The sequence below is a fragment of the Coturnix japonica genome, unplaced genomic scaffold (assembly GCF_054131305.1).
Source record: "Coturnix japonica strain WE unplaced genomic scaffold, WE-NBRP24 Scf040, whole genome shotgun sequence".
NCBI lineage: Eukaryota > Metazoa > Chordata > Aves > Galliformes > Phasianidae > Coturnix > Coturnix japonica.
In genome coordinates this window covers 3,639,245-3,665,671 of record NW_028188943.1, presented here as the reverse complement: position 1 = coordinate 3,665,671, position 26,427 = coordinate 3,639,245, and the positions used below count along the sequence as shown (strand labels likewise).

General features: G+C 45.1%; 2 protein-coding genes and 1 long non-coding RNA gene across 4 annotated transcripts in view; 1 reads left to right on the top strand and 2 right to left on the bottom strand.

Moving 5' to 3' along the window:
- Window positions 1-381: 381 nt before the first annotated feature.
- On the bottom strand, window positions 382-3,103 carry LOC146753036 (uncharacterized). The gene is made up of 5 exons (XM_085531074.1): window positions 2,948-3,103; window positions 2,608-2,694; window positions 2,295-2,363; window positions 1,072-2,203; window positions 382-577 (listed from the first exon to the last, which is right to left on the bottom strand). Exons 1-5 carry the CDS (start codon window positions 2,949-2,951, stop codon window positions 382-384), a joined length of 1,488 nt encoding a protein of 495 aa, XP_085387200.1. The 5' UTR covers window positions 2,952-3,103.
- A 161-nt stretch (window positions 3,104-3,264) lies between these two features.
- On the bottom strand, window positions 3,265-4,251 carry LOC146753035 (uncharacterized). The gene is made up of 3 exons (XR_014940350.1): window positions 4,164-4,251; window positions 3,638-3,824; window positions 3,265-3,352 (listed from the first exon to the last, which is right to left on the bottom strand). It is a non-coding gene; the product is annotated as an uncharacterized LOC146753035 (long non-coding RNA).
- Window positions 4,252-19,550: 15,299 nt separating this feature from the next.
- Window positions 19,551-26,427, top strand: part of LOC146753034 (dynein axonemal intermediate chain 1-like) — a 34,927-nt gene continuing 28,050 nt past the window's right edge. The window contains exons 1-2 of one of the 2 annotated variants that reach the window (XM_085531017.1): window positions 19,551-19,829; window positions 21,816-22,104. In XM_085531017.1, the coding sequence (XP_085387143.1) occupies window positions 19,590-19,829; window positions 21,816-22,022 (447 nt within the window). In that variant the 5' untranslated portion in view covers window positions 19,551-19,589 and the 3' untranslated portion in view covers window positions 22,023-22,104. Of the gene's footprint in view, window positions 19,830-21,815; window positions 22,105-26,427 lie in introns of those variants that run through there. The other variant, XM_085531016.1, reaches the window with a different exon arrangement.

Sequence of the window (26,427 nt, the reverse complement as noted above, 5' to 3'; positions counted from 1 at the left end):
ACGCCGTCACTCCATCATAGAAGGCCACAAGATTAGTTAAGCATGACCTTCCCCTGGTGAAGCCATGCTGGCTGTCTCGGATCACATGCTTGTTCTTTATGCGATCAAGCATAAAGATGGGTTTGGGATGAGGGGTTGGGAGCGAGATTTGGAATAGGGATTGGGATGTGGGATTTAGGACGTGGGACTGAAATGCGGGATTGGGGCGTTGGATGTGGGATGTGAGATTTGGGATTGGGATGTGGGGATATGGATATGTGATGGATATGGGATGGGATATCGGGAACTGGGATATATATGGGGTGGGCTGTGCATATGGGATGGACTTGGGATGCATATGGGATCACGGAATCCTAGAATGGCTCAGGTTGGAAAAGAGCTTCAAGGTCCTGATATCCAACTGCAGCCCAACCGTAGAATCAATGCAATCAATCTCTCCAGCTGCATCTGCAGCGCCTTTCTCCCCTCCAGCAGATCAGCACTCCCTCCCAGCTCGGTGCTGTCTGTGGACTTACGGAGGGCGCACTCAATGCCCTGGATGAGATCCCTGATCAAGGTGTTCAATAGGAGCTGAGCCCTGGGGGACACCACTCGTGGCTGGCCACCAGCCAGCAAATGCTGCTCTGGGTGTCCAGGCTTGGCTGAGTGAGGACAAAACTGCCTGGCCTCAAACGAGGCAGAGGAGCCACGATGCCATGTGAGGTATCTTTATGGCTGTCTGTACATCGCACAGCAGGCCCGGCTGCCCCTGCTTCTCCCCTCCATGGGAGCTGGGGGGCTGTGACACGGCACAAATGAATGCAGGCAGAGGGATACGTCAAAGGAAACACAAAGCATTTAATGACAAATCATAGAAAACAATGAGTAACAGAAACAACAATATTCCTAAAATTGCCATCCCACAACAACTGAGTGTCCAGACAGTGTCCCATCCCACTGCAATGATGACTTTGGAGGATGGCTCTGTTCTGCAGGGGAGGGATGGGGCTGCTGCTGGTGCCCCTGGAATGCTGCCGCTGCTGCCTGGTGCTGCAGGGCCGGCGAGGAGCTCAGGGTTACAGGTAGCCGTACATGTCAGCTATGGCCATTTCTATCTCCCGCTGCACCAGGAACTGCACGGGGCCGATCTTCATCTGCTGGGCCGCCCGCTGCCGCTCCTCCTGGGCCAGCCTCTTCATGCGCTCCCGCTCGAGCCGCTGCTCGGCTGTGATGGGCAGCGATTCCTCCAGCACTCTGGGTAGCGCACGGCCACCTGCCCAGGGCCCCACGCAGGGCACAAAGTCCATGGGGCGCTGTGGCCGAGGCTGCTGCTGGTGCAGCTGTGGCAGTGGGTCCCTGCACAGCACGGAGCTCCTCCATGGTGTCTTCTTGGCAGCGTTCTCCTTCCGCGCCGTGCTGCCTGGAGGTGCCGGCACTGCCTTGGCTGAGCCTCTGCCTTGGGGCTGGAGGGCAGCAGGGCTGGCGCTGGGTGTGGGTTGGGGCTGCACAGAGAGTGGCTGGCGCACCGGCCCCACCGCAGTCACTCTCTGCCCCAGCGGGTGCACGGCCTGGATGGATTTACACAGGTGCACGTGCAGCTCGCTGGCAGTGCCCTTTTGCCCGCTGCTGCTGGCTCCTGTGTTGGCCCCAGGCTGCTTCACTTGATGTGGGCGTTTGCAGCCTTTTCTTTCTTTTCCTTCCTTGCTTGGCAGCAGCTTCCTTTTCTTGGCTGGAGCGCTGCTGGTGGGCTGCTCCTGCTGGGAACTCTCCCCTTTCTGGGCCATGTCAGCAGGCGCAGGGCGCTTGGCCCGCTTGGTGCTGCCCCTCTTTTTCTTATCTGCCACCCGGCAGATAGTAGAGCCCAGTGATGGTGGAAAGGGAGCATGAAGAACCTGGGGCTGCTTTGGCTGCACCTCCTCAATGAGCTGTGCGGGTTGGGCTGAGGGAGGTGTGGTGACAGCCAGCGTGGTTGGCAGCGGACTGAGCCGGGCACTCGCTGGTGGCACGACAGGGCACAGCCGTGTCATCTCATACTGCAGCTCAGACAGGAACCCAGGGGATGGTGGAAGCCCCCAGAAGGGGTCGCTGTGGGTCCCGCTGGCAGCCTGTGCCTCCGTGCTGAGCTCTGTGCTTTCCCAGGGGTTGTCAGGGAGCTCAGCGATGAAGCATCCTGGGGCAGGGCTTCTCGGCTTCTTGTGAGGCACCTCAGCAGCTCTTGACACATCTGAAAATGCAAGATGATCACCGTTTTGGGGACTTCCCACACACACTCTGTGCAAACACACACCTGTGGGCTGTGCAGCCCCCAAACTCACCACTGATCCAAGAGAGCAAACCCTGAATGCCCGTGATGTCCTCCGGCACATCCGAGCTGGTCGCCACTGCTGGGAAAAGCAAGAAAATGTCCAAGGTTCAATGCCAGCTCTCCAGTACCATGTTCATCCCGTACCAAGGGATCTCTGGTGGACGTTGTGTTCCCATTACAGATCAGGACGGCAAAGTTAAGTGTCAAGCCCGGGGATTAAGACCCCAGGAACAGACAATGAGAACAGTTCCAGGAAAGAATGGACAGAAAGCCAAAGTAGAAAGACAGTGCACCAAAGCCAGACGTCCACTGTGTGTCTGTACCTCTCTTGGGTGCTGGGCCACACTCTGTGCTCCTCCCCTGGCTTTCGGCAAGGCTGCGCTTTGATAGAATGCTGCTTGCATCAGCTTCTGACACGAAGGAGACAAGAAAGACATGAAGAGCATCTCAATGGAGGAAGATTTGAGCACAGCCAACAACAAGCTTCTGGTCTTCAACAGCAGTTTCTTCAGTTTGCCTTTCTGCTGCCACAACATTGTGCCCTTTCTGCAGTCAGCAGAGATCTGCAGAGTCCTTTCTTCTCTCTTCCATCACACACACTGCCCTTCATGCAGCCCTATTTAGAGGCAGGTACCCACACCACAGCTCACAAGAGCTTCTTACCCATGGAGGCTTTCCGTTTCCCCTCTTGTTCCGCACCGTTCCATGGATTTGCGGTCTCCGTCCCTACAACAACAGATCAGGTGTTGATTTCACAGATACCAGCGAGAAGCTGAAATACTGTCCAGTAAGCCCATGCTCCCCCAGAGAACAGAAGGATGCTACTTTGACAGCCCAAACACAATCTGTTTGATCACTTCTCGCTGCGCCTTCCTGCAAATCTTAAGGTTTCTTGACATTCCCTGCAGCACTGCCCCCGCCCAGAAGTAACAGTCAAATATCTCCACACTTCATGACAGAGGGCTGAGGACACTCACTTCTGCCTGGCAGTAAGGACAGGCCATCCCCATCGAGTCCCTCTGTGAGCTGAAAGGCGACGCTGGATCCTTGGCAGCCTGCTGGCTGCTTCTGAAGAGAGAAAGGAAGAAACATGGGAGGGAACGTGCAGCCACGGTTTGCAGAGAGGTTCCAGATGGTGCCAGAGATGGGATATCAGAGTGCTGAGACACTATTTATCACTAAGGGAAAACAGCCTGAGCCACATTCCTGCCATTAGCCCAGGCTGTCAGCAGTGAGCACAGAACCCGACCACTTATTGAGGGCACAAAGGACCAGTAGGGCTCCTCCCGCTCCGTCCCTTCCCTTAAAAATGAGACAAAGGAAGAAGAACCAAGCAAAGAAACCCAGCCATACCTTTCCACTCACAGAGCAGAAATAGGAATAGCAGTCATCTCCTGGCTGAGACATGGCTGGTGAAGTCTCAGAGGAAGCTGAAGCTCCCAGGGCTCTCTCCACAGGAACGTGCCCCGCTCTTGGAAAGAGCTGGCTTCACTCTTCCTAAGACTGCCTCGAACCCCGAAATCTCCTTTTGGACAGGAACCTTGCAGAAAGTTGCAACAAGTGAAAAACTGTCAGGAAGAAGCATTTTCCCAGCTTTCTTATGCACCCAGCCATCTGCGGGGCAGCGCAGCACAATTTGCTCTTGGTGAAGGTCGCGTTTGTCATGTCTGACATGAAGCTGGGAACCCGGCAGCAGTTTTCCAGGGCAGGAATGACATTTCATCATCCTCACCGTAAGATGGGATGGAATTTCCACAAGAACCCATTTCCCTGCAAACAGCCATGCTGAGGGGCACCGCTGGAGCTGGGAACTCCTCCCCAGCACAGCTTTTCTGCTGAGACACCTCCTGGCAACCACCCAGCACCAAACCCAGCTCACCTGCTGGGCCTGCTCAGCCCAAGCTGTGCCCAGATCACGCACACGCCGCAGCGCTGCTTCAGATGGGCTCTCACAGGGTGATCAGCTCCAAGGAGGGCCCAGAGCTCAGTCTGCGTGCAGACACTCACCAGAGCACCAGCTCTGCTCACCACCTGTGGTACAAATGCTCCCACCCGGCAACGGTTGTGACCTCAGCGAGTGTCTGCATCACTGCTGTGCTTTCATCATAGGCGAAGGGAATGGACTCCTTCTAGATCCAAATGGTAGGAAACCAATGCCAGGGTCATCCAGTGGGGTGTTTTTAAGTAAAATAACAGAGAAGTGAAGCTGAGTCTAGTGCAGCCCAATAAAAACCGGTAAAGGCCAATATGGCCTCATAGTGGTCAATGGAGTTCCAGAGGAACCTGTAGGAAACAAAACCCAAGGCCAGTGCAGCCATCTCTGGTTGGGGTTTTAAGCCCCAGGGCTGATATCGGCCTCTCAGACTGTGGCTTTAAGTCCCAGGGCAGTGCTGGCCTCCCCGGCTGTGTCTGCATCTTCAGGCTCTCAGGCTGGTGCCGGCCTCTCTCAACTGTGGCCATGGCTTCAAGGCCCTGGACTGTTTCAAGCTTTTCAAGCTGTGCCTTTAGTCTCCAGGGCCTTTTTCAGCCCGTCTGTCTGTGGCTTTGGCTTTAAGCACCATGGCTGTTGTCCAATGGGCAATACTCCCACATTTGCCAATGACCATCACTTTACAGGAGGTAGTGAATGTTGACAGTTCCCCTTTCATTTTTCCTTGGCACTTAGGTTACAGAGTTCTCCTATGCTATGTGCAGGTGCAATACCTCTGAGCAACCATTTTGATGGTTTCAGCAAAGCTCAGGGCAACAGGCTTTGGTCATCCTCAGATTTACATGATGAGAGAGACAGAAAGACAAAAGTTCAAGGTAATAATCATTTCTCTTCTTCTAGTCAGCGTGCCATAACTAAACCTGCCATACTAAGACTTTTGTCCTGATAGGGATGTTTCCTTAATCTCACACTCTTAGCACAACTATTTCTGCTGAGATTAATAGAATCATAGAATCACAAGGTTGGAAAGAATCTACACCGTCATCTAGTCCGTCCAACCACCCTTTATCATACCTACAGAAAACCACTAAACCATATCTCCTTTCTCCCTATCCAGATGTCTCTCGAACACTGCCAGGATGGCAACTCCACCACCTCCCTGGGCAGCCATTCCAGTGCCTGACCGCTCTCTGAGAGAAAAAGTTCCTTCTTATGTCCAGTCTAAACCTCATCTGATACAACTTGTGGCCATTTCCTCTTGTCCTGTTTGTTGCCTGGCCCGTCCTATCATAACCTCCCTTCAGGAAGTTGTAGAGTGCAATGAGGTCTCCCCTTGAGCCTCCTCTCCTCCAGACTGAACAATTCCAGCTCCCTCTGCCTCTCCTTATAAGACTTGTGCTCCAGACCCCTCACCAGTTTTGTTGCCCTTCTCTGAACACGCTCCAGGGCATCAATGTCTTTCTTGTAGTGAGGAGCCCAAAACTGAACACAGTACTCAAGATGTGGCCTGACCAGTGCTGAGGACAGAGGGATGATCACCTCTCTGCTCCTGCTGGCCACAATATTTCTTATACAGGCCAGGATGCTGTTGGCCTTCTTGGCCACCTGGGCACACTGTCAGCTCATGTTCAGTTGAGCATCGACCAACACCCCCAGGTCCCTTTCCTCTTCACAGCCATCCAGCTACTCTACTCCAAGCCTATAGCGCTGCATGGGGTTATTGTGGCCAAAGTGCCAGACCCAGCACTTGGTCTTGTTGAACCTCATCCCATTCACCTCAGCCCAGTGATCCAGCTTATCTAGACCCCTCTGAAGGGCCTCCCTACCCTCCGGCAGATTGAGACCACCTCCAACTGGGTGTCATCTGCAAACTTACTGAGGGTACACTCAATCTCCTCATCTAGGTCATCAATAAAAATATTAAACAATATGGGCCCCCGTACCGACCACCGGAGACACCACTGTTGCAGAACGGCGGGAGAAAAGCAAACGACCACACCTGTCATTGACATATGATCAGCTATTCTCGTTTATTCCTTGGCTGCATGTACCTTTATAATACGGATAATTAGCTCATACATATTGCAAAAGTGGAGCTCATCATTGGTTCCCAATTACATACCATCCCTGAGTATCTTAACAGCTTGTTGTTATCAACTGAAAGCTACTCCTTTGCTGAGTTCCCAGAACCATGGCTAGTTCCTCACCATCCCTGGGCATCTTGTTGTTCTCGCTGTCCTTGCAGGTGGTATGGCTGCTTGATAAACTGCACCGTGTTTACGACCCTTCTCAGCTAACTAGCTGTAAAAAACACTCTCTACATTTCCCCTGTTTTCTTTCTGGCTGAAAAAGGGTTTGATTTAACGACTGATTAATCATATTTAACAAGCAGTTCAGTTCATTTGTTCAATCAGTTCTCATGTAGTTTTATCCTGCTTCGTAGCTGCTCTTTGAACTCCTCATCTCGATCCATGGCTGCTGCTCCGTAGAATTCTTCTTGTATTACAACAATTTCAAGATACTGCCTATAGAGTAACAACACTATTTAAATTAATAACATAAGTATTATAACTCAATCAAAGCCTCAATTGACAATACTCTAAAAGTGAAAAAAGAGACAAGTCAAATACAACATAACAACATTACTGTTAAACCCACTAAAAAGAACAAATATGTTTGTACTGCAACCTAAGTTTCTGCAACCTGAAAATAAATCCGTGAGGGTCCCATTGTGTTAATCTGTAACTGATTTGGAAAATTCTTCAATTTTCATATACTCTGATACATTGATTTTTAATGACCACTAAAATTTGTGCAATAAATGCTTTTAGGATGCTCATAACCATGCTCTACCAACTGAGTTATCTGGTCTAATAATTGATTAATGATCGCACAATTTAATGGAATAGCATGTCAAATAGAACCAATTTTAGAGGACAAATGTACTAGAGTATCACTAGGGGCATTAATACTTACTGACCCTTAAGAAACAGCAAGCCATGTTGGTGGTGGATGCGACAGGTAGTGCCAGCAGGGAGTCCCCTGCTTCAAGGTGCACATTTCCTCTCTCACCCATCACAGATTCTCTCCTGCATTCAGGGTCTGAAGGATTTCTTCCAGTTGTACACCATATCCGCATGGCCAGTGTGTGATACAGAGCCCAAGTGGAACACCTGCTTGGAAAACAGAATAAACTATCAAATTTAGTTCTATTAGCGTGCACTTTTGTCTAAAATGATGCATGGTTATATTTTAAAAATCCCAATTAGTTGGATGTAAGAGAGGTATCTATTCTATGATACAGGGTCTTCTCTTTGACTGGGATTCCTTTCCAGGTTTTGTCTTTGCAAATTAAGAAAAGCTAATTAATAGGCTAATAACATCATAACCAAACAGTACTAAAACATTGAAAGAGCTATTCTGGTAGATTCTAGCATTGATTACATCACAGAATCACAGAATCACAGAATTACCCGGGTTGGAAGGGACCTCAAGGATCATGTAGTTCCAACCCCCCTGCCTAGCAGGGCCACCAAACATACACATTTACTAGATCAGGTTGCCCAGGGCCCTGTCCAACCTGGTCTTGAACACCTCCAAGGACGGGGCATCCACAACCTCACTGGGCAGCCTGTTCCAGGACCTAACCACCCTTCTAGTAAAGAACTTTCCCCTAACATCCAACCTAAATCTTCCCTCCTTCAACTTAAAACCATTTCCCCTAGTCCTGCTATTATCAGCCCTTTCGAAGAGTTTACTCCCCTCCTGGGAGTAAGTTCCCTTCAGGTACTGAAAGGCTGCAATGAGGTCACCCCGCAACCTTCTCTTCTCCAGGCTGAACAAACCCAACTCCCTCAGCCTGTCCTCATAGGGGAGGTGCTCCAGCCCCCTGGTCATCTTTGTGGCCCTCCTCTGGACCCTTTCCAAAATCTCCATATCTTTTTTGTACTGAGGGCTCCACACCTGGACACAGTACTCCAGATGGGGCCTCACAAGAGCAGAGTAGAGAGGGACGATCACCTCCCTATCCCTGCTGACCACCCCTCTCCTGATGGAGCCCAGGATCCCATTTGCTTTCCGGGCTGCCAGAGCGCACTGCTGGCTCATGTTAAGTTTCTCATCTATCAGGACCCCTAGGTCTTTTTCAGCCGAGCTGCTCTCAAGGACAACTCCTCCCAGCCTGTACAGGTGCCTGGGGTTCTTCCGGCCCAAGTGCAAAACCTTGCACTTTGCCGTGTTGAACCTCATTAGGTTCACCCGAGCCCAGCTTTCCAGCCTGTCAAGGTCCCTCTGAATGGCATCTGTTCCCTCCACCGTATCGACTGCACCACTCAGCTTGGTGTCATCAGCAAACTTGCTGAGGGTGCACTCCATTCCCTCATCGATGTCATTAATAAAGATGTTAAAGAGCACCAGTCCCAAGACAGACCCTTGAGGGACGCTGCTCGTTACCAGCCTTCACCTGGACATAGAGCCATTGACCACCACCCTGTGTCTGCGGCCTTTCAACCAATTGCTTATCCATCTAGTTGTCCACCCATCAAATCCACCTCCCTCCAATTTGGAGATGAGGATGTGATGGGGGACCATGTCAAAGGCCTTGCTCAGGTCCAGGTAAATGACATCGGTCGCCTTCCCTTCATCCACCAACGCCGTCACTCCATCACAGAAGGCCACAAGATTAGTTAAGCATGACCTTCCCCTGGTGAAGCCATGCTGGCTGTCTCGGATCACATGCTCGTTCTTTATGCGATCAAGCATGTTGTCCAGGAGGATCTGTTCCATCATCTTCCCAGGCACAGAGGTGAGACTCACCGGCCTGTAGTTACCCGGGTCCTCCCTGCTCCCCTTCTTGTAAATGGGAGTGACGTGACCCTTCCTCCAATCATCCGGGACCTCACCTGACAGCCATGACTTCTCAAATATGATGGAGTGCGGCTCAGCAACCACCTCAGCCAGCTCCTTCAGGACCCTGGGATGCACGCCATCTGGCCCCATAGACTTATACTCATTCAGCCTAAGGAGGCACTCTCGGACTTGCTCTACCCTTACAGTGGGGGCTATATTCTTCTGCCTTGATGTACACTCTGAAATGGAATTCAGGGATATCAGAAAACTGGAAATGAATTGATTTTTTTAATAGCGGAAGTAAATAAGCATAGGGACATGTGCTGAATTATTTCATCACAACCATCTCTTCTGGCCTTAGAATTTACACATCTGCATAGGGCTCGTTCCATCATTAATTCTAGTGATATGTAAGTTACTTTGTAAGCTCCTGAGTTTAGATAGCTTGTCATTATTTGTAGGGCCGAATGGTACAAAGAAATTGCATAGTACTCCAATAAAGGGTTATTCTTCTAAAGCTTTTCTGTCTTTTGTTCTGGAGATGAAAGATTATCATTTTTCAACAGTGGGGATCTGTAAAACCTGAAGGAAATCTGTCTAATATAATGTTTTCATTAGAGCTGAAACTTGAGAGACATTAAAACTGTTTTTGAGCAGCCTTTTGGTTTTGCCACTCACAACAAAAATATGCATTATTCAGTATAACTTTTATCTGTACTGATCTGCAAGTTAGGGAATTAAGTCATAGTTTTAATTCTTAACTTCTTGCCTTATAGCGTTTGGCAGGCTGCTAAACCATCAGAACATGCCCAGGAATATCTGGATTTTAACCTCCACTGACTCGTATCATAGACCACCTTATGCTGTGATTCCATCAGGAACACTTAAAAAAAAATGGCCTCTGAAAAATAAGTACAGACAAAATTCTGAGGTTTTAGAAGAGAATCTTCTTCTAAATCTCTGCACTTTCTTTTTGTTTTTTCCCTATTTCAGTGAGTGCCACGTTTTGTCCTCAAGGATATCACTTTGCAGTGATATAGATGAAAGATGATAAAATGACTGTTAGGATATTGTTACATGAAGTCAACTAGAGAAGGTAGGAATGAGATTTATTCAGAGACGTTTACAGCTCTGTATCAGGGAGAAATCTAATCTGCAAAACACGTCAACAGTTTTCAGTTGTTTCTTCGATGACTGCTTTGCACTTCTGTTTTGCCAGCTACAAGACAGGAAGAACATGAATTTCCTGTGTGGAGAACTGGAGGTTTACTTTGTGCACAGAGCATCCTTATTTTTTCTAAAAGTATTACACTGGATTCAGGTCATAGTTAAATTTTAGGAATGAATTGCTGTTGGAGTCTTACTTGCCATAAAAGACAGGCTGCAGGTATAGCTCAACATGCTGTTGCCAACTTGTTCAGCCCTGAATTCATCAATTCATCAGATTCCTAAGTTTATAAGAGAAATGACTGGAGATCTGCTTCCAAATGGGATTCATTAGCATTTGTCAGCTCCTCTAACCACACGGTGCCTGATGAGCTGTTTTGCAGCACTACATAGGAGATATCTGTAGAGTGACAGTATCACCTGTTCTTACTGTTTGATGAGTACATAAAAGAGAATATAGCACAGTAGATTCTCAAGGTACTAGAACTGTGGATGCCACATGGTTTGTTGGCTGTAGTTGGCCCTGCTTTAAGCATTGACTGGTTGCTTCCTTCCAACCTCAACTATTCAGTGGTTATATGCTTCTTTCCTTTTTTCTTACCTTATTCCCATCATATCTAAATGTGAACTAAAAGTTGGCTCACGGTTTGCACAGGTGTTGGATGCTTTCTTTATGTGCCTTTCTGCCCGTTCCATTCTCTTATAACAAGTGATTGCTGTTCAGAAATTTCACTCTGAAAGATCCTCCCCTTGCTGTAACTCTCATTTTTCCCTGTCTTTTGTTACCTGATCAAAGGATTGAAAGCTGTTGATTTGTTGCCATTTACACCACAGGCTGCCTTTATTCAAGACTGACAAGTTAGTTACTTTTATTTTAAAAGTTACTTTTATTTTAACTCAGTTTTTCAGAAAACAGATTGTTTTGCTGAGAGATCTACATTTAGTACTTCTTAAAAAACACTCATACGTGTACACTAATCACCAATTAAATTCTTCACAGATCTGCTTGAGATGTACCATATTTCATGCACTAAAAATAAAAGCAAGCCAAAAAGAAATAAGTTAATGTGAGAAGAACTAAATATCTGGCCTATATTCCATCCACGTACAAACAGGAATGCTGAAAGATGCTGTCCAGAATTAATCAACAGTTGCCTTTTTCTGCACAGGACAGTGGGAGGAGGACCTTTGGGGACCTGGGGGATGCCTAATGACAAATTAATAAGGATTTAGACAGGATTCCGGAAAAAAATATCACTTCATCAATGCCTTGTTTTTATACACTTTTCTAAGTATCTGATGTCAGCTGCTGCTGAAAATAGGACAGGGACAGGTGTCTGAGCCTTAATGGCTGCTCTCATATTCACTGTTACTGAAAGTGCACGCCTGTTCAAAACAGAACACAGGTTGACCTGTGCAGACATCTCTGCCACTTCGGTGCTCCTCAGTGAAACCTAAGACTTCTGCCAAATGCCTTCAGGAAATTTCTCTGAGCTGTGGTATCATTTCTAATTGCCACCTCTGAGGTCTAGGCTGCACATGTCTGTCTCATCAGGCATCTGTCTGCTTTCAAGAGACTGCAGCACCGTCATAAAACTCTAACGTGTCTGTCCTTTAATTATAGAACACATCAGCATCTCCTGCAGCGTGTGCACCCCCTCATTGCCCATCAGGCCAGGAGTACTGATCTGCCAGCAGCCTGGCTTGTTTGCAGTAACAGCAGGCTGGTGTGATTATCGGAAAGCGGAACATTTGTAGGGGTCTGATTGTTGTGTGATCCAGGGGATTTCTGAATGATGTGCGCCTCCTCAAAGCCTCCTGCCGCTAACAAGCTCTTTGCCACTTGATGGCACTCTTAAATATTTAGTGAGTTGCAAACGCCATAAAATATGCCTTTTTTTTTTTTTTTTTTTTTTTTTTTTTTCAGAACAGGGTTAGAGGATGTAGAGCCTCGTGCATTAAATAATAAAACACTATAAAGTCTGCAGCTTAAGCTGACCAAAACAAGAAAGGCAGGAGCAAGAGTAGAGTCGGTTGTTCAGTGGCTGCCAGCTGTGTGCCAGCTGGTTCAGCACTAGTCTGACTTCCCAGCTCTGGAGTGCTCTGCAGAGATGAGTGCCCTGTTGAGTTTTGGGGTATGGAATGTCCTTCACCACCTGGTTTCTGAGGAGCTATGTGTTGTGTGAGACTGGTAACTTGTCTGTCTGAGGGTCATGAATATATTCCTGTAAACAGCAGGAGTGTTGCTCTTGACATTACTGATAGATATTACATAGCCCCCATCAGTCATCCTTTTCTTCTCTCTTCTGAGGTGTATATCCTCAGGAGTCTATGAGAAGTATGGAGAAGAAAGAGCCTAGACCACATTAGCTGGTCTGGAATACAAATCTCCCAGTTGCTGCTCTTCATTGTGTGGACTCTTTCTCCCTTTTATTTGAGTATCTTCAGTGTGTATGTTAGTATTCACAACAATAGGTTGCACTGTTTACATTGCAAAACCAAATCTGCTAAACCTATAATGCAAAGCTCTTTCTCATCAGTATGAGAAAAGTCTGGCACTACTTATAGCTCTGTGAATTCAGCTCAGTTATGTACTTCTTTTCTTTCCACTGCTCACCTGCTCTCCTTCATGTGAACCAGAGGAGTGCTGAGCTGCAAGTCAAATACTCCTGCTGCTTTCAGGAAGGCACGGTATCTTTTCATCCTGTTTTCTGTTGTTCTTGTCTGCCTCTGAGACTCTCCAGTAGCATGCAGCAACAAATGTTGCCTTACTTGAACTTGTTTGCACTGGTGTTTCCAAATCTATTTTTTGTTGTACCAGTTGACTGCAGTGTCTCTAGTATTTCTTTGCTGGACTGTGTTTTAGAGTAAGATGCAAACATGCGTGTCAGCTTGTTTCCATACCGGCTGTTTGAATCTATCAGTCTGGGTTTCTGGAGTCTGAGTCTTGATTCTGACATGTGTGGAGCCCATAGCAGTAATTATGGCTGTGGCATGGCCTCAGGTCATGTGTAAATTACAGCCTTCCTTGTTGCCTGTCAATTTTGTCTTTTCTAAAATTTCCAAAAGACTTTAAAATCCTATTTTTTGTCTCTCTCCAATCGGAACTGCAAGTTCTGTGCTTCCCAAACAGAGCCACAACTAATAACATTAACTTGATCAGGAGTACCAGGAGTTAGTCCAGCAGTTGGTGGAAGGTGTCAGGCAGAATACTAAATGTGACATTCCAACATCTGAATCAGCACAAACCAAAGTGGTCTGCAATTTGCCAGTGCTGGACTGAGGGGATTGCCCCAAGCTTGCAGAGCTTGCTGCTGACCAGAGGGCATCTGCTTATCCCTGGAGCTGGGAAATGCTCACTGAGCTCAGCCCAGCACAGGTGGTTTTAACAGCGGGATTCAATTTCCACTGACAGATGGCAGAAAACAAATACTGGTGGAGTTATCAGCTCAGACAGCATCTTGGAGGGGATGCTGTTGAGTTCAGTGGTGGCCCTGGAGCTAGGCTTTATTTTTGTTGGTCCTCAAGATGGAAATACAAAGTCACAACAGAAGGAATGTGTGACTGATGAAAAGACAGGTGGAGTTGCAAATGCTGGGAACAGGGCTGTCAGTGATTAATTCTGTGGTCAACGGGAGTTACTCAAACCAAATGCATTTTAATGCATCCAAATATAACATTATACCTCTCTAAACAAGGAGGAGTGCTGTGTCTTGGAAGGCAGCAACTCTGAAAAAATAAAAAGTAGGCTTTTGTGGACAAGCAATAAATCTGAGTTTCCAGTGTGAAACTTTGACAAGGAGGGTGGACATGATCTTGGAGCGCAAACAGTGAAGCCTGAGTGGCAGCAGAGAGATTACTTAAGCATTACTGAGACGGATACTGGAATACCACATTTGGTTCTGGAGCCAGTGCTTTTCAAAGAATGCATAAAAACCAGCAGATAGCTCAGAAAGAGCCCCAAGCTGTTTCAAGAGGTAGAGAAGTTGCTATAAAGGTGGAGAGAGAACAATATATCCAGTTGAAATCCAGGCTGAATGTGAATTTTGTCTGACCTGAGCACAAGTCCTGCCCACTTGAACGACTCCGCATCATTGGAAAATTCCTTAATATTCTACAGTTCCCCACATAACTGAGAAGCAGATTTCTCTTTGCAGCTCTGAAGGCAGCACTTTTGGCTGGTATTCTGTGCCAATCTGGTGAAAATAAATCAACTTTTTTTAACTTGAGACTGAGAAAGTTATCAAATACGCACTGAACGCTGACTTACATTCAGTTTTAAGTAACTTAATGAATAGAAATGCCAGGTATGAAAGAACTCCTCCATCCAACCAAGATAAAGAGAGTGAGAATTAATAGTGGCAAGACAGACAAGTCCAATAAGGAGTTAGGTGTGACTTCTTAATCACTTCACATTATTATGCATTCAAACTATAAAATGATTTGGCTTCTCTGTATCTCAAGATTTTCAAGTGAAGAATGCATGTGCAGACAAAAACAAGTCATAGGGTTCAAAACAGGATATACCTGTAACACCAGTGAGCTATGAAATAGAAAAGGCCAGGCTTTCTGACCCCGAGCTACAAATCAAGGAATTCTCAAAACATTTTCTTTTCTGAGAAGGGACTGTTTGGGTTGTTTGGTGTAAGTTGAATTTCCCCTGCCCACAGTGAGTTTCATGGCCACATCCACAGAGATAAATGTTTGTGTCAAAACAGCAATATACTTGGTGGCTGTTATAAGGAGTAGAAGCAGAGTGAGCTTCACTGATTCCAGTTGAAATCTCTCAGGGGTCCTGGGCTGAGGCAACCTTGAGCAGAGCCCTGTGATGTCCTGGTTCTACTCCCAGTTCTACTCCCAGCTTGCTGTGATGTCTTGGGCAGTCCCTCCATTCACCTTTCTCTTTCCCTTGGCTATGAGAAGTAGTGCTGCAGATGCTTAAAGAACTCTGATGTGCTATAAAATTTCCAGTTATTATTGTTAGTCCTTGTCAGCCTACTCAGATTCTCTGAGCTGCACAGAAAAATGTGCTCTTTCCTGATTTTTCTGAAGATTTGGCATACAGTAATGCTCGACTTGCCAGCCGTTTCACTTCTTACAAGCATGCCCATTCTGCAACTGCAGGGAAGTGTGGAGTTGTCAGAGCTATTTAAGTGAGTGAGGAGAGAGCCTTGCTGAAGCAGCACAAGCTCACCCAGTGTGTTTTGCAGCAGGGTAGATGAACCTGTGCTCAGTGCCACACTGCACAGGTTTTGTTCACTGATAGAAGAAAAATGTATTGAGAATTCATTAATTTGTGACTTGCTCAGTCATCTGTGCTGTGCAGGTTGTAGCATGGGGATACGCTTAGACTATGCACAGGGTTTTATAACACTGAGAGATAATAATAATTTACTTAGGGACATTCAGTGGACTGCAGATAACCTTTTTTGTCCTCTACTGTTTAAACAGTTGAAAGGCAAGTAAGCAGCTGAGCTGCTTCTTTGGGTACCAAAACTTTTGTCATTGAAACTGATCTCTGCTCATTGGGGGATATCACATAGCTGGGTGAAAAGCACAGCCAGCCACGGCCCTTGGCTTCTCCAAAATCCACCCCTAAATGAGAGAGCCCCAGCCAGCAAGCTCATCACAGTGTGGGCATATCTAGGAAAGGAATGTAGATGTGCTTCTGCAGCTGCGATGCTCAGATACAAGCAGCTGTTCGCAGCCGTTCTTCCCCGTCTTGCTTCTTTTTATAGATGGGCAGATTTTAAGCAATGGTGTTTCCTTTTAGCGTGGTGATTTCTTGGTACAAGCTGTATCTGTGAGTCAGCTGGTGGTCTTGGTTTATAAAAAGACATGTATCTTAGGATTTAAGATAGAAGGCAGTGCTGTTTGGGGTTTTAAGCCCTCCAGAGATGAAATAGTTTGCAAGATTAAGACACAAGAAACTGTAGCATTGCCTTCTTCTGTAGTAAAAAATCTCTACTTTAACTCTTGCTTCTTTTTATAGATGGGCAGATTTTAAGCAATGGTGTTTCCTTTTAGCGTGGTGATTTCTTGGTACAAGCTGTATCTGTGAGTCAGCTGGTGGTCTTGGTTTATAAAAAGACATGTATCTTAGGATTTAAGATAGAAGGCAGTGCTGTTTGGGGTTTTAAGCCCTCCAGAGATGAAATAGTTTGCAAGATTAAGACACAAGAAACTGTAGCATTGCCTTCTTCTGTAGTAAAAAATCTCTACTTTAACTCATGACCATTGAAGATTAAATTTTGATGAATACGGGATTTACCCCAAGCATTGTTACTGGCACCACTCTCTGGCTGTTGTGTTGAGCTTCCAGGTTTGGCCAACAAGTATGTAATAAGAAGTGGAGGAGAAACATGGATGGCTCATGAGTTTTTTGGTGATCCGAAAGGGAAAGATGAAAAAAAATGATTCTGTCCAATGAACATAATGTCTTCATCTGATACTGAACAAATAGTGATGATGATTTTAAGTTCAGCTATGGAATACTATAAATGAAAAAAATCTGTTAATGCAGACAGATTTATAAACAGAGGTTTGTAAACCTCAGAACAAAGGATTTATATGCATGAGCCATGGGGTGATGGCAGATAGCAGGATGATATTTCAAGGTACTGTTCTCCCTCTAAATCAGTATTTTTCTGAAAAGGCTTTGGGTCGAATCTGCCCAACTATATATGCAAATGCAGATTAATATTTTAGATTGCATTAATGGTTGGTTTGAAACCTATTTCCGATTGCATGTGATACTTTCAGGCTCAGTTCTCCCGGTTTAGACCAGTAATAATGCCGTTTGCATCTGTCATTAGCAAAGCTTCTCTTCCAAAAAGGACTTGTTATGTGTCAGGCTCTTATATGTAACCTCTGCTCAGTTGAACACTGAGGATCCTCATCACATACAGCTCTTCCTCATTACAGCAAGAGTCTGTTCACTTTTCTCTTTTTGCTGCACTGCTTTGTGTCTTCCTGTAAAGTGGAATACAACTCCTGCTGGCATGCTTGTCAGAATAACTGTCCAGTATCTCTAGTGTCTCCAGCCCTTATATCTCTGAAAAAGAGCCACATTTCAAGTTGCACTTTATGGGTCTGCAAAAGGTAGATGCTTTAACCTCTTCCAGTGTGTGATGGCGTATCCATGCAGTGCAGAGCAGCACAGTGCAGCTGCTTCTGATCTGAAGCTGCTGCTTTTGACTCTATCTGGGGTGCAGCAACTACTGCCAGTTCTTGAGTTTGCACCCTTTGCTTCGCTGTGTTCTTACAACATTATCTCAGTAAGCTGCCTGCATCCACAGTGGTGGCCTGGACAAGATTAATTCAAATCTTTGGTGGGCTGAATCACTCTCTGAAGCAGTGTCTCTCTGCTCTCTGCATAGAGAACACAGGAAACAGCCATCCAAAACACCTCAACTCAGTGCCAACAGGTAGAAAATGAACACGCATCATGGAGATGTTGGAAATATGCCTGGTTGTTCAGCATACCTCAGGAGAAGTAAGAGCACAATTCAGCTTGAGCTCAAAGGCTGTCCAACAGATGTGACTTTCTAGTCCATTTAATGTGAGTCACTGCTAGTAGGACATCTTTACAGCCTCCTGGGTGTCTTTGCTTCTGAGGAGAGGAAGGATTCTACTTGTCAGGACTGGACCTCAACCTAATCCCATTTCAGTGACATTACTTGGCAAAGTCAAGTCTGTGGATTCTGAGGACAGGGAAAATCTCTGAAGGGGAAAGCAAGTTTGTTTCCTTTTCATCTAGAATTCTAGGAAGTTTCTCCCTCTTCCAAAAAAAATATGCTAATAATGCTGTTTGTGGTCAAATACATTTGAAGTGATGCTAGTTTTGGAATCTTGTCTTTCTGCAAAATAAGGAAACCCTTTTCCCTGCCTGGCTGTAGTGTACAGAAGGACCCATGAGAAGCATTGCAGCATACTTGGAAAGTCGACCATCCAAACACAATGCAGAAACAGTAGTTTTACTGACGTGTGAGTTAGTAAAGTAACTCTTTGGATGTTCTATGTGGGCATGATAAACTTGAGGTCAGCAGTGCCTGTACCTACCTGTATGTTGATTTGGGTTCAGCCTCCTGACAAGGAGAGTACTCTGAAGTTAGTGTTATCACTACGGCACACATTTACCACAGTCCTTATCCTACAGGGTGGTCAAAATGTTAGGCAAGGCAAGAAGCTCTGTTCTGGAAATAAGATGAGTATAGTGTACCTACAGTACAGAGAACAGTTAATTTGTTTCCTATATACAGTCTCTCAGAAGGCATTTGACCATAAAAATAAAATGTTTGTAGAGATGGCTAGGATGCCCTGAGAGAGAGTACTTGGCTGATAGATTAGGAAAGCTCCTCTTTTGCTTCTGGAGAGGTTATCTACATCAGCAGCTTCTCTTCCCTGTTAGAAGAATTTAGAAATTGGTTTTTAGACAAGCAGAAAAACCTGTAGAGGACAGTCAGGACAGAATAGAAAAAGAAAACAAAAGAAAGATCATCCTATTTAGAAGAGAGAATTTCAGGCAGCGCAGAGGAGAGGTAAAAGTAGGCAGGAAAGGAAAAAAATGGAAAGTCTTATCTAGGAAGAACTTCTGTGCCACACAAAGAGATGTAGGACATAAGCTGAACATAAAGGTGCAGTGACTTGTGCATTGTACAGTTCTCTGTATCGGCAGTAGATTTGATGCTTTACACATACTTCAGTGAAATGCTCTTAATGAAAATGGGGAGATTTAGATTTCTAAAGGGCAGTGAGGCACTGGAACAGATTGCCCAGAGACGTGATGGATGCCTTATCCATGGAGTCACCCAAGGTCAGGCTGGAGGGGCTCTGAGGACCTGATGGAGCCGTGGGTGCCCCTGCTTATTGCAGGGGAGTTGGACCAGCTGACCTTTAAAAGTCCCTTCCAACTTAAATGAGACTATGATTCTAAGAAAGAGTGCGAGCTTTAACATCACATATTGGCAGTGCAGAACTGGAAATATATCTATCCTTGATTCTGCCTGAATGTGTGCAGTGTTAATGAAATCCAAACCTACAGAAAGAATTGTCATGGACATTGAAATGTGCTTTTCCTCCAAGGCCTCTCAAATTTCCATCCTAGAAAGAAAAGTTGCTAGAACAAGTAATTTCTCTTCATACACACATTGTCCCTACATCTCTGACATATCAGTGGCGGAAAGGATGTTCAGATGCAGGCACCTCAACATGATCATTTGGTCCCACCAGCAGTATGTTTCTCATAACCTTGCATGCAGGTTGGTTTGGGGCATAGGTGTTGTCAGATCATATATCTCAATAGCAGAGAATCTTAGGAATGGACTTAACAGCAAAACTCTTTTCTGTTTAGATGACTTCATGAAGCAAAGTCGTGGCATGCTTGTGCTCTACACTATGAAGAACCCTTCCTTCCCAGAGTATGTCTTCAGCAGTGAGAGTGGCATCATGTGCCTGGATATCCATAATGACCACCCCCACTTCATGGCAGTGGGCTTCTATGATGGCAATGTGGCCATCTACAACCTTAAGAAGGCAACTTCCCAGCCGAGCTACATGAGCAGAGCTAAGTCAGGAAAGCACTCAGATCCAGTGTGGCAGGTGAGTGTTCTTTCCCCAAACTGAACGTTTAATTGAGCTGAGTGCAGGCACAGCAGGAAAATACGCTGTATGGGCAGAAGTGTTGGCTTAATTCATGCATTAGTGTATGATACTTAAGTTGTATTTAAAGCTTGTTTTGAAATGCACAGGAAGGCAAGGAAATTGCTTGAATCCTTGGTCCTCAACAGAAACTGAACACATTTACAAAATGTACTTACAGAATTATTTCTCCTTAGTTTTCATTATTACAAATTATTTACATTTGGGGAGAAACTGAACACCTCTGAATATACCAGCATACAGTGCTTTCTGTGCTCCAAACACAGAATCCAATGGCAATAAGTAATGAGAACCATCTAAAACACATACCTCAGCCTTGAAAACAACTTCTTTTGAGCACAACAAACCCAAGGACAGCTGTCTGCAGAAATGACTGTCACTGAGATTCAAAACACAGCACCCTGTGGTTGACTGAGAAGTTTTCTAGTGAGCTAAGCATTGCAGTGTGCAGGTAATGCTCTTAAAGTAATGCCTTTTAAAATGCCTCCATAGCATCTGTCCTCCAAAGAGAGGATATTGTAAAGGACTGGAGTGAATATATCGCTACATCCAGATAGCTTTGTAGTTATGTCTACAGTATAATCTGAGTTAGGACTGGAGCACTAAAAGGAATATATGGGTCTGATCTTGTTCATAGCAGTGAAAGTGTGGCAGCACAGACTTTAGCACAGTCTGCATGGGTCTGCTGAGGTGCAGTTGTGCATATTGTGGTCTGGACTACAGGTTTTGCTGGCACCTGATTTAGGCTTTGCTGCCTAATGTAGACATACCTCTATGCACACGGTCAGTATTCACTGTACTTTGTCACATAATGTATGATTTGTCCCCTAATCACAGGTCCTTGTCATTTCATCTTTCAATTAAAAAATAAATAAATAAATCAAGGCATCCCAATGGGGCTTGCAGGTAAATGTGGGACCTGCCAGAAGCAACAGTGGTGTTTGTGATAAACAGATAAGTGATGCAAAAGTAACATGTTGGAGGACATCTAAATTTTGTATTTGCTGCCTATCTGGACAAAGCTTTTCTTCCAGCAGACATTTTCAGCTCTTCTTACAGGTTTATGTGATACCCCAACATTGGATTGTTCTCACTGTACAGTGTGTCGTACTTCCACATACACAGAATCTATCTTTGCACATGCACACCCCCAAAGGCAGAAAACTCCAAGCTTCTCCAATTGCCATTCAGGCTTCCAGTACAAAATAAATAAAATCAAAGTAGTAGATCCTACATGGAGCTTTCCATGACCTTGCTGCAGCATGCTAGAGGTGGTCATGGTTGCTACTGCACTTTAGAGACGCCAGAATCACAGATCATTTGTGCCCTTGATAAAATGGGGAAAGACAGAGCATTCTCAAGTTGGCCTCATGCATACAGAAAAGCAGCAGCTACATGCAGCAGTAGATGCAATCTGTAAGGAGCTTTTAGAAGTTGTAGTGTACTGCCTGACAGCTCAGAGGTGAAGAAAACTATTAGGCACTCCGGGGAGATATCTCTGCAAAGGAAAGAAACCACATATTGGATATGGACAGAAGTAGGTATGAGTAAGCCTGAAGTTCCCATTTGTTTGTTTTATTTCCAGAGGTTGAGTGCTGAGAATTATTATCCTTATTTTTTCTCTTCAGTAAAGTACCTGTATTTTTAGTAAACTTTGGAGTGTCTGGCTTACCTTGCTGTAAAATGAGTGTGCAAAGTTAGTAATAAGGAGATAGCACGGCAATCAGGAAAAGAGCTTGTACACCTTGTTGGAATGATCTGAACTGTAGCTATTTGTCAATATTAGGCAAAAGGATTATAGAGAGTTTTCTCTCTTTCTGTTGGGAGAAAATCAGTCCTGGAGGATGATTTGTCATGTTGAGACACTGTATTGTTCTTCCTCATCTAACATTTAATGGTTCTAGAAAGTGATGTCTTGTTTCTCAGATTTGGCTCAAAGAAGATGCTCTGTTCTACCCACACCAATACCCCCACCAGTCTAAAGCCTATTCTATGTCTAGACTATCCTCTGCAATCCTCACTGATATAGAGACTGCAAGCCCATGCCTACGAAGACTAATTAGAAAAGTAATAAAATTCTCCAGAACAATTAAAAACCTTTGTTCTCTGGACTGCCTGGCTCCTTTGTTTTGAAACAGTGCATTGTTTTTGCAGTGAAAGCAAAATAGGAAGTGAGTAAAACAGCCTGACGGCTCTTTTCTTTAGCCATTTCATCTTCAGTAATTTAGTAGTATATCAGAAAGTTCGGATTTAAAAAAGCCAATGAAATAACCCATTATTAAGATAAAAAATAATCTAATGTAGAATTTATAATTCTGTTACCTATTAGTGAGTTCATACATCTGATGCTGGCTCCTGTATTTTTAAAGATCCTAACAGTGGTTTCTTCTGGATTTGGCAAATGTCTTCTTTATATTTAGCTGTACTGCAATATAAAAGGAGGAAAATTTTGGCTTGTTTTAAAGAAGATATTTCTCACTCTTCACTACCAATTAAGTTCCAAAGTCAGAACTATGAAGAAAGAAAATAAAGGAATAAGCAATTACAAAGGCATACAAATGTATATGCATACAGCGCAGTGTGGCTATCACAGTCACCAAAGCTTTAGCTTTTATGGGAACATAAAATTGGAAATGATCTTGCAGATCAGTGAGCTAAAAGCTGTCATATCCTGGGATGCTGTGCCAAACATACCATGTTCTGCTGGGCAAGAGTTTTTGTAGGGCTAGACTAAACCCCATTTTAATCGAAACAGTGCACTGAACAAGCAGCACGCACCTCAAACCCATCATCTCCATCACTGAGTACTCCTATAAAGCGTGCCCCTAGACAGGATATCTCCATCATTCAGACAGTGTCTCAGTCACAGAGCTTGGCTTTGGATCTTAACTAGGGTAGCCAAAGCGGCACAACTTGACTAGACTTTGGCATGCGGGACCCACAAGAGCAATCTCTTCCAGGTAGAAGAATCAACCTGCTGGGAAGAGACTTTCAGCATTGAGATCCCCTCCCATTGTCAGCCTTTGAGCTTTGTTTTCACTTCTCAACTTTTAAAAAAAAGAAAGGCCTTTTGTTTTTTTCTTCACAGCTTAAAAGAGTGCTTTTCTTCTTACTCCTCATTATTTGAATATTTGAAATATTTTAGGTTTGAAGCATTTGGAAGCTGGAACAGTTCAGAAACAGGGATTGGGTGATAAAGTATTTGCTGTGTCAAAGTTCTTCTGCTCACTTTCCCTTTTAAAGCACATCTTATTCAACAGATCTGTTTCTGCCACGTGATTCTTGTCCACCTTCCCATAGGACTTTATTTCTGCTTGCTTCTGGGATTTGTACAGTGCCAGCACTGCTGCAGAGGACTGACATATTCTTTTTCACCTTTTTTTCCAGTCAGCAGTACTGACCAAACTCTCAGTGCAGAGCGCTGACCCTAAGGTCTGTAAAGGGAATATTTATTTTGGCTGCGCTTGGAGCAAGTCTTAGCAGTGGCAGGCCAACCCACGAGCACAGCTTGGTTTGGGATTGCTATGGAGAGATCACCAGTCTGAAAAACAACCCGGTTCTTTGTGCATGTACTGTATCTGATCTGGCCTGCCGTGGTGCTGGCGCCATGGAGCTTGAGATGGCATCCTGAAAGAATTGTTTTCTGCGTTCTGCTTGTACATGGGAGGAGAAAAGGCTGGCTGCTGCCTACTAACTCTTTGCCAAATGCCATTCAGGTTAAACGTGATGCTCGTGGTTAGAACAAAATGGGCAAGGCAGCACAGTAGGAGCCTGCGAACTCCTGAAGGAAACCTGAGTGAATGCCAGCTTGCACGTTGCTTTACCAGTTGAATGTATGGAGTTGCAGCTCCTCACAGCGGAGGGCAGCGCTGATCTCTGCTCTGTATGACAGTGATGGGCTGAGGGAACAGCGTGGAGCTGTGCCAGGGGAGGGCAGGGGTTTGGGAAAGGCTCTGCACCAGGGGGCGGTGGGCATGGAATGGGCTGCACAGGGCAGCGGGCACAGCCAGGGCTCCAGGAGTGTTTTGTCGGTGCTTTCAGATACAGAGTTTGAATGTGGGTTGTCCTGCGTGGAGCCAGGAGTTGGAGTGGTTGAGCCTTACAGGTCCCTCTGAATATTTAGTGATTCTGAGTCTCTCTCACTGGAGCTTACTCTGTAATTCTGTAATTGATTGATCTCTTCTCCATCTCTGCTTTCTGTGGTAATAAATCCTTAAATAACTGCAGTGAATCATAGCAGTTCATGAAGCCACCCCAGGCTCACCTGGTGAGGTTTTGGCTTGCTGAAGAAAGTAAATGAGATCAGTTGCAGAGCTCCTTTAAAGCCAGTATGGCTTGCTGTTCTCCAGGCTGCTGGGCACAGCTTCACATGCAAACAAAAAAGGCCCCTCTAGGAAGCAGATTGTATTTGCTGCACTTACTTAGAAGCAAAATCATTTTGTTCATAACCCACTGTCACACCAGCACATTTCTGATGGCCAGTCTCCTAAATCTGTCATCTGCAGTCAGACAAACAACTTTTGTGGCTTGCTTTGCTTCTAAGATGTTACTGCTTCGCATAATATTTTGTTTCTTTGGCTTCAGGCAAACAAAGAGTTTGTTGCAAAGAAAATAAAAGAAAAAGAAGAGGCAGAAGGTTGTTATCAAGGTCCGAATAAAGATCATCTATCTCAGAAAAAGCTCGATTCTTCTGCTGTCACTCTCACTGCTAAGAAGCACAAACTATGTGTTTGTTGTGGGCAGTGCCATGGGAAAACATTATTCAGCTCCATGGAGATACTGTTAGGGGATAAGTTCAGTGGAGAAACAGAAATTTGGAGAAGGAAGAGCATCATAGACCTTAGACCAAGAAGTCTGGGCTGGAAATAGGGATTAAGAGAAGCAGGATGGCTTGGCATGTGAGCTGGCAAGTGAGAGAGTGTAGGGGATAAGGGAGATGAAACCTGATGGCAAGGGTCATTTAACACAAAACTTATAGGATAATACAAGCAAACTGCATCTCATACTGGGTCAGTTCAGTGTCTTCACCTGCATGTTTCTCCTACTTTTATTCTGCTGCTAGCCTTGCTTTGCATTCCTGGCCCAACACAAACACTACATGTTTTGCTAACCTCTTATGTCCCAAGAGTTAAAGAGGCCCCTGTATCCTCACATGAGAATGGCAGCTTGACTTCAGTCACTGAGTGCATGCACAGAAGTACAGAGGTTTGAGAAGAGTGTCCATGGAGCAAACGGGGGCTTTGAGGATCACGTCTGTCACAGTCTTCCTTGCTGGGGCAGCTGTTAACTGCACTTCTGTTCCCAGCAGTTAACTCAAATACCAGGGGCAGGCTGGGATTGCCATTTGCTTGCTGTAGAAAATGGTAAAGAACGGCAGTTTTGTGGTCATTGTTAGAGCTGGGAGAACTTACTGCGGTCATGGTTTTGCTGTAAGAAATCTTGTCCCCATGTTGACAATTTTCAGTGCCCTTCAGGGAATGCTCTGCTGAACCACAGGAGTCTGTCTCAAAGTTTTACGCTCATTTAGAGTGATGGTGAAGGTGGTAGAAACTGCAAGGCAGCGCTGTGGTGGAAATGCTAGATAAAATCTTTTACATCATGTTTATACCTTGTTGAAATCCTTTTTGACACTTTGTGAGGCACTCTCAAGTTAGAAAAGTTAATGCCCAAATGCTTCTTTCTAAGTATCTTTGACAATAATAGACCAAGTCCTTTGTTTTTTAACTTCAATGTTATATGTTTTGGGATGATATCAGACTGTATCTGCAAGAGATTTCGTTTCTTTAACTATTCTTCTAAACTGCACCATGAGTGGGGATTCTTGCAGGTTAGAAATTCTCTTGTAAAGCATTGCAGATCATGTAACATTTGTCTGAGAAGAAATTTTTTTTCCCCTTTGATGCTGCTTTTCCCTCTGTACTTCATACAGACGCTGAATTTATTTTCTTTCTTTTGCTCTGACTGCTGCTTGCTAAAAAGATTATTCTTTAGTGCTGTGTTGTTCTTTTCTCTCCCCATCCATTTTACTCAAGAACCAGATCACTTCACCGTGGATTGCCAAGTTGCTTATTTCTTTTCAGTAACAGCAAGCAAAGTGTATGTAATTTGCTTTCTGCATGGGTTGTACTGGTGCTAGTTCACAGAGAAATCTTCACTCATGGAACATAAAGTCAGTTCGTGGGATGTTGTAAAATGTTAGCCTGAGGCTTCAAAGTCCGGAGAAGTTGTAATGCATTTGTTTGGTTACATGGATCTCTGAATCTTCCTCTGCTGCTTTATGGCCATCACAAACGTTAACTAAATATTTAAAAGAAACTGAGAAGCTCCGTTGGGTCTCTGTGGAAAAAACGTGGCCTGTAATACATGACTGCTGATAGCAGGATTTTCAGACTAGGTGTAGAAAGCACATGTGGGTCTTAACAACAGTGACACAGCCTGCAAAACAACAAGGAAGATGATGTAGAGGTAAGGGCAGGGTAATGGTAGAGCAGGCTGAGCAGGTATGGTGAGGTCAAAGTCATGGTCTGCAGGGGGCAGG

Coding starts and splice junctions, on each gene's coding strand:
- LOC146753036 (XM_085531074.1), bottom strand. Junction 2,204..2,294: donor TTTGCTCTCTTGGATCAGTG/GTGAGTTTGGGG, acceptor TTGCATTTTCAG/ATGTGTCAAGAGCTGCTGAG. Junction 578..1,071: donor GAAATGGCCATAGCTGACAT/GTACGGCTACCT, acceptor GGTGTCCCCCAG/GGCTCAGCTCCTATTGAACA.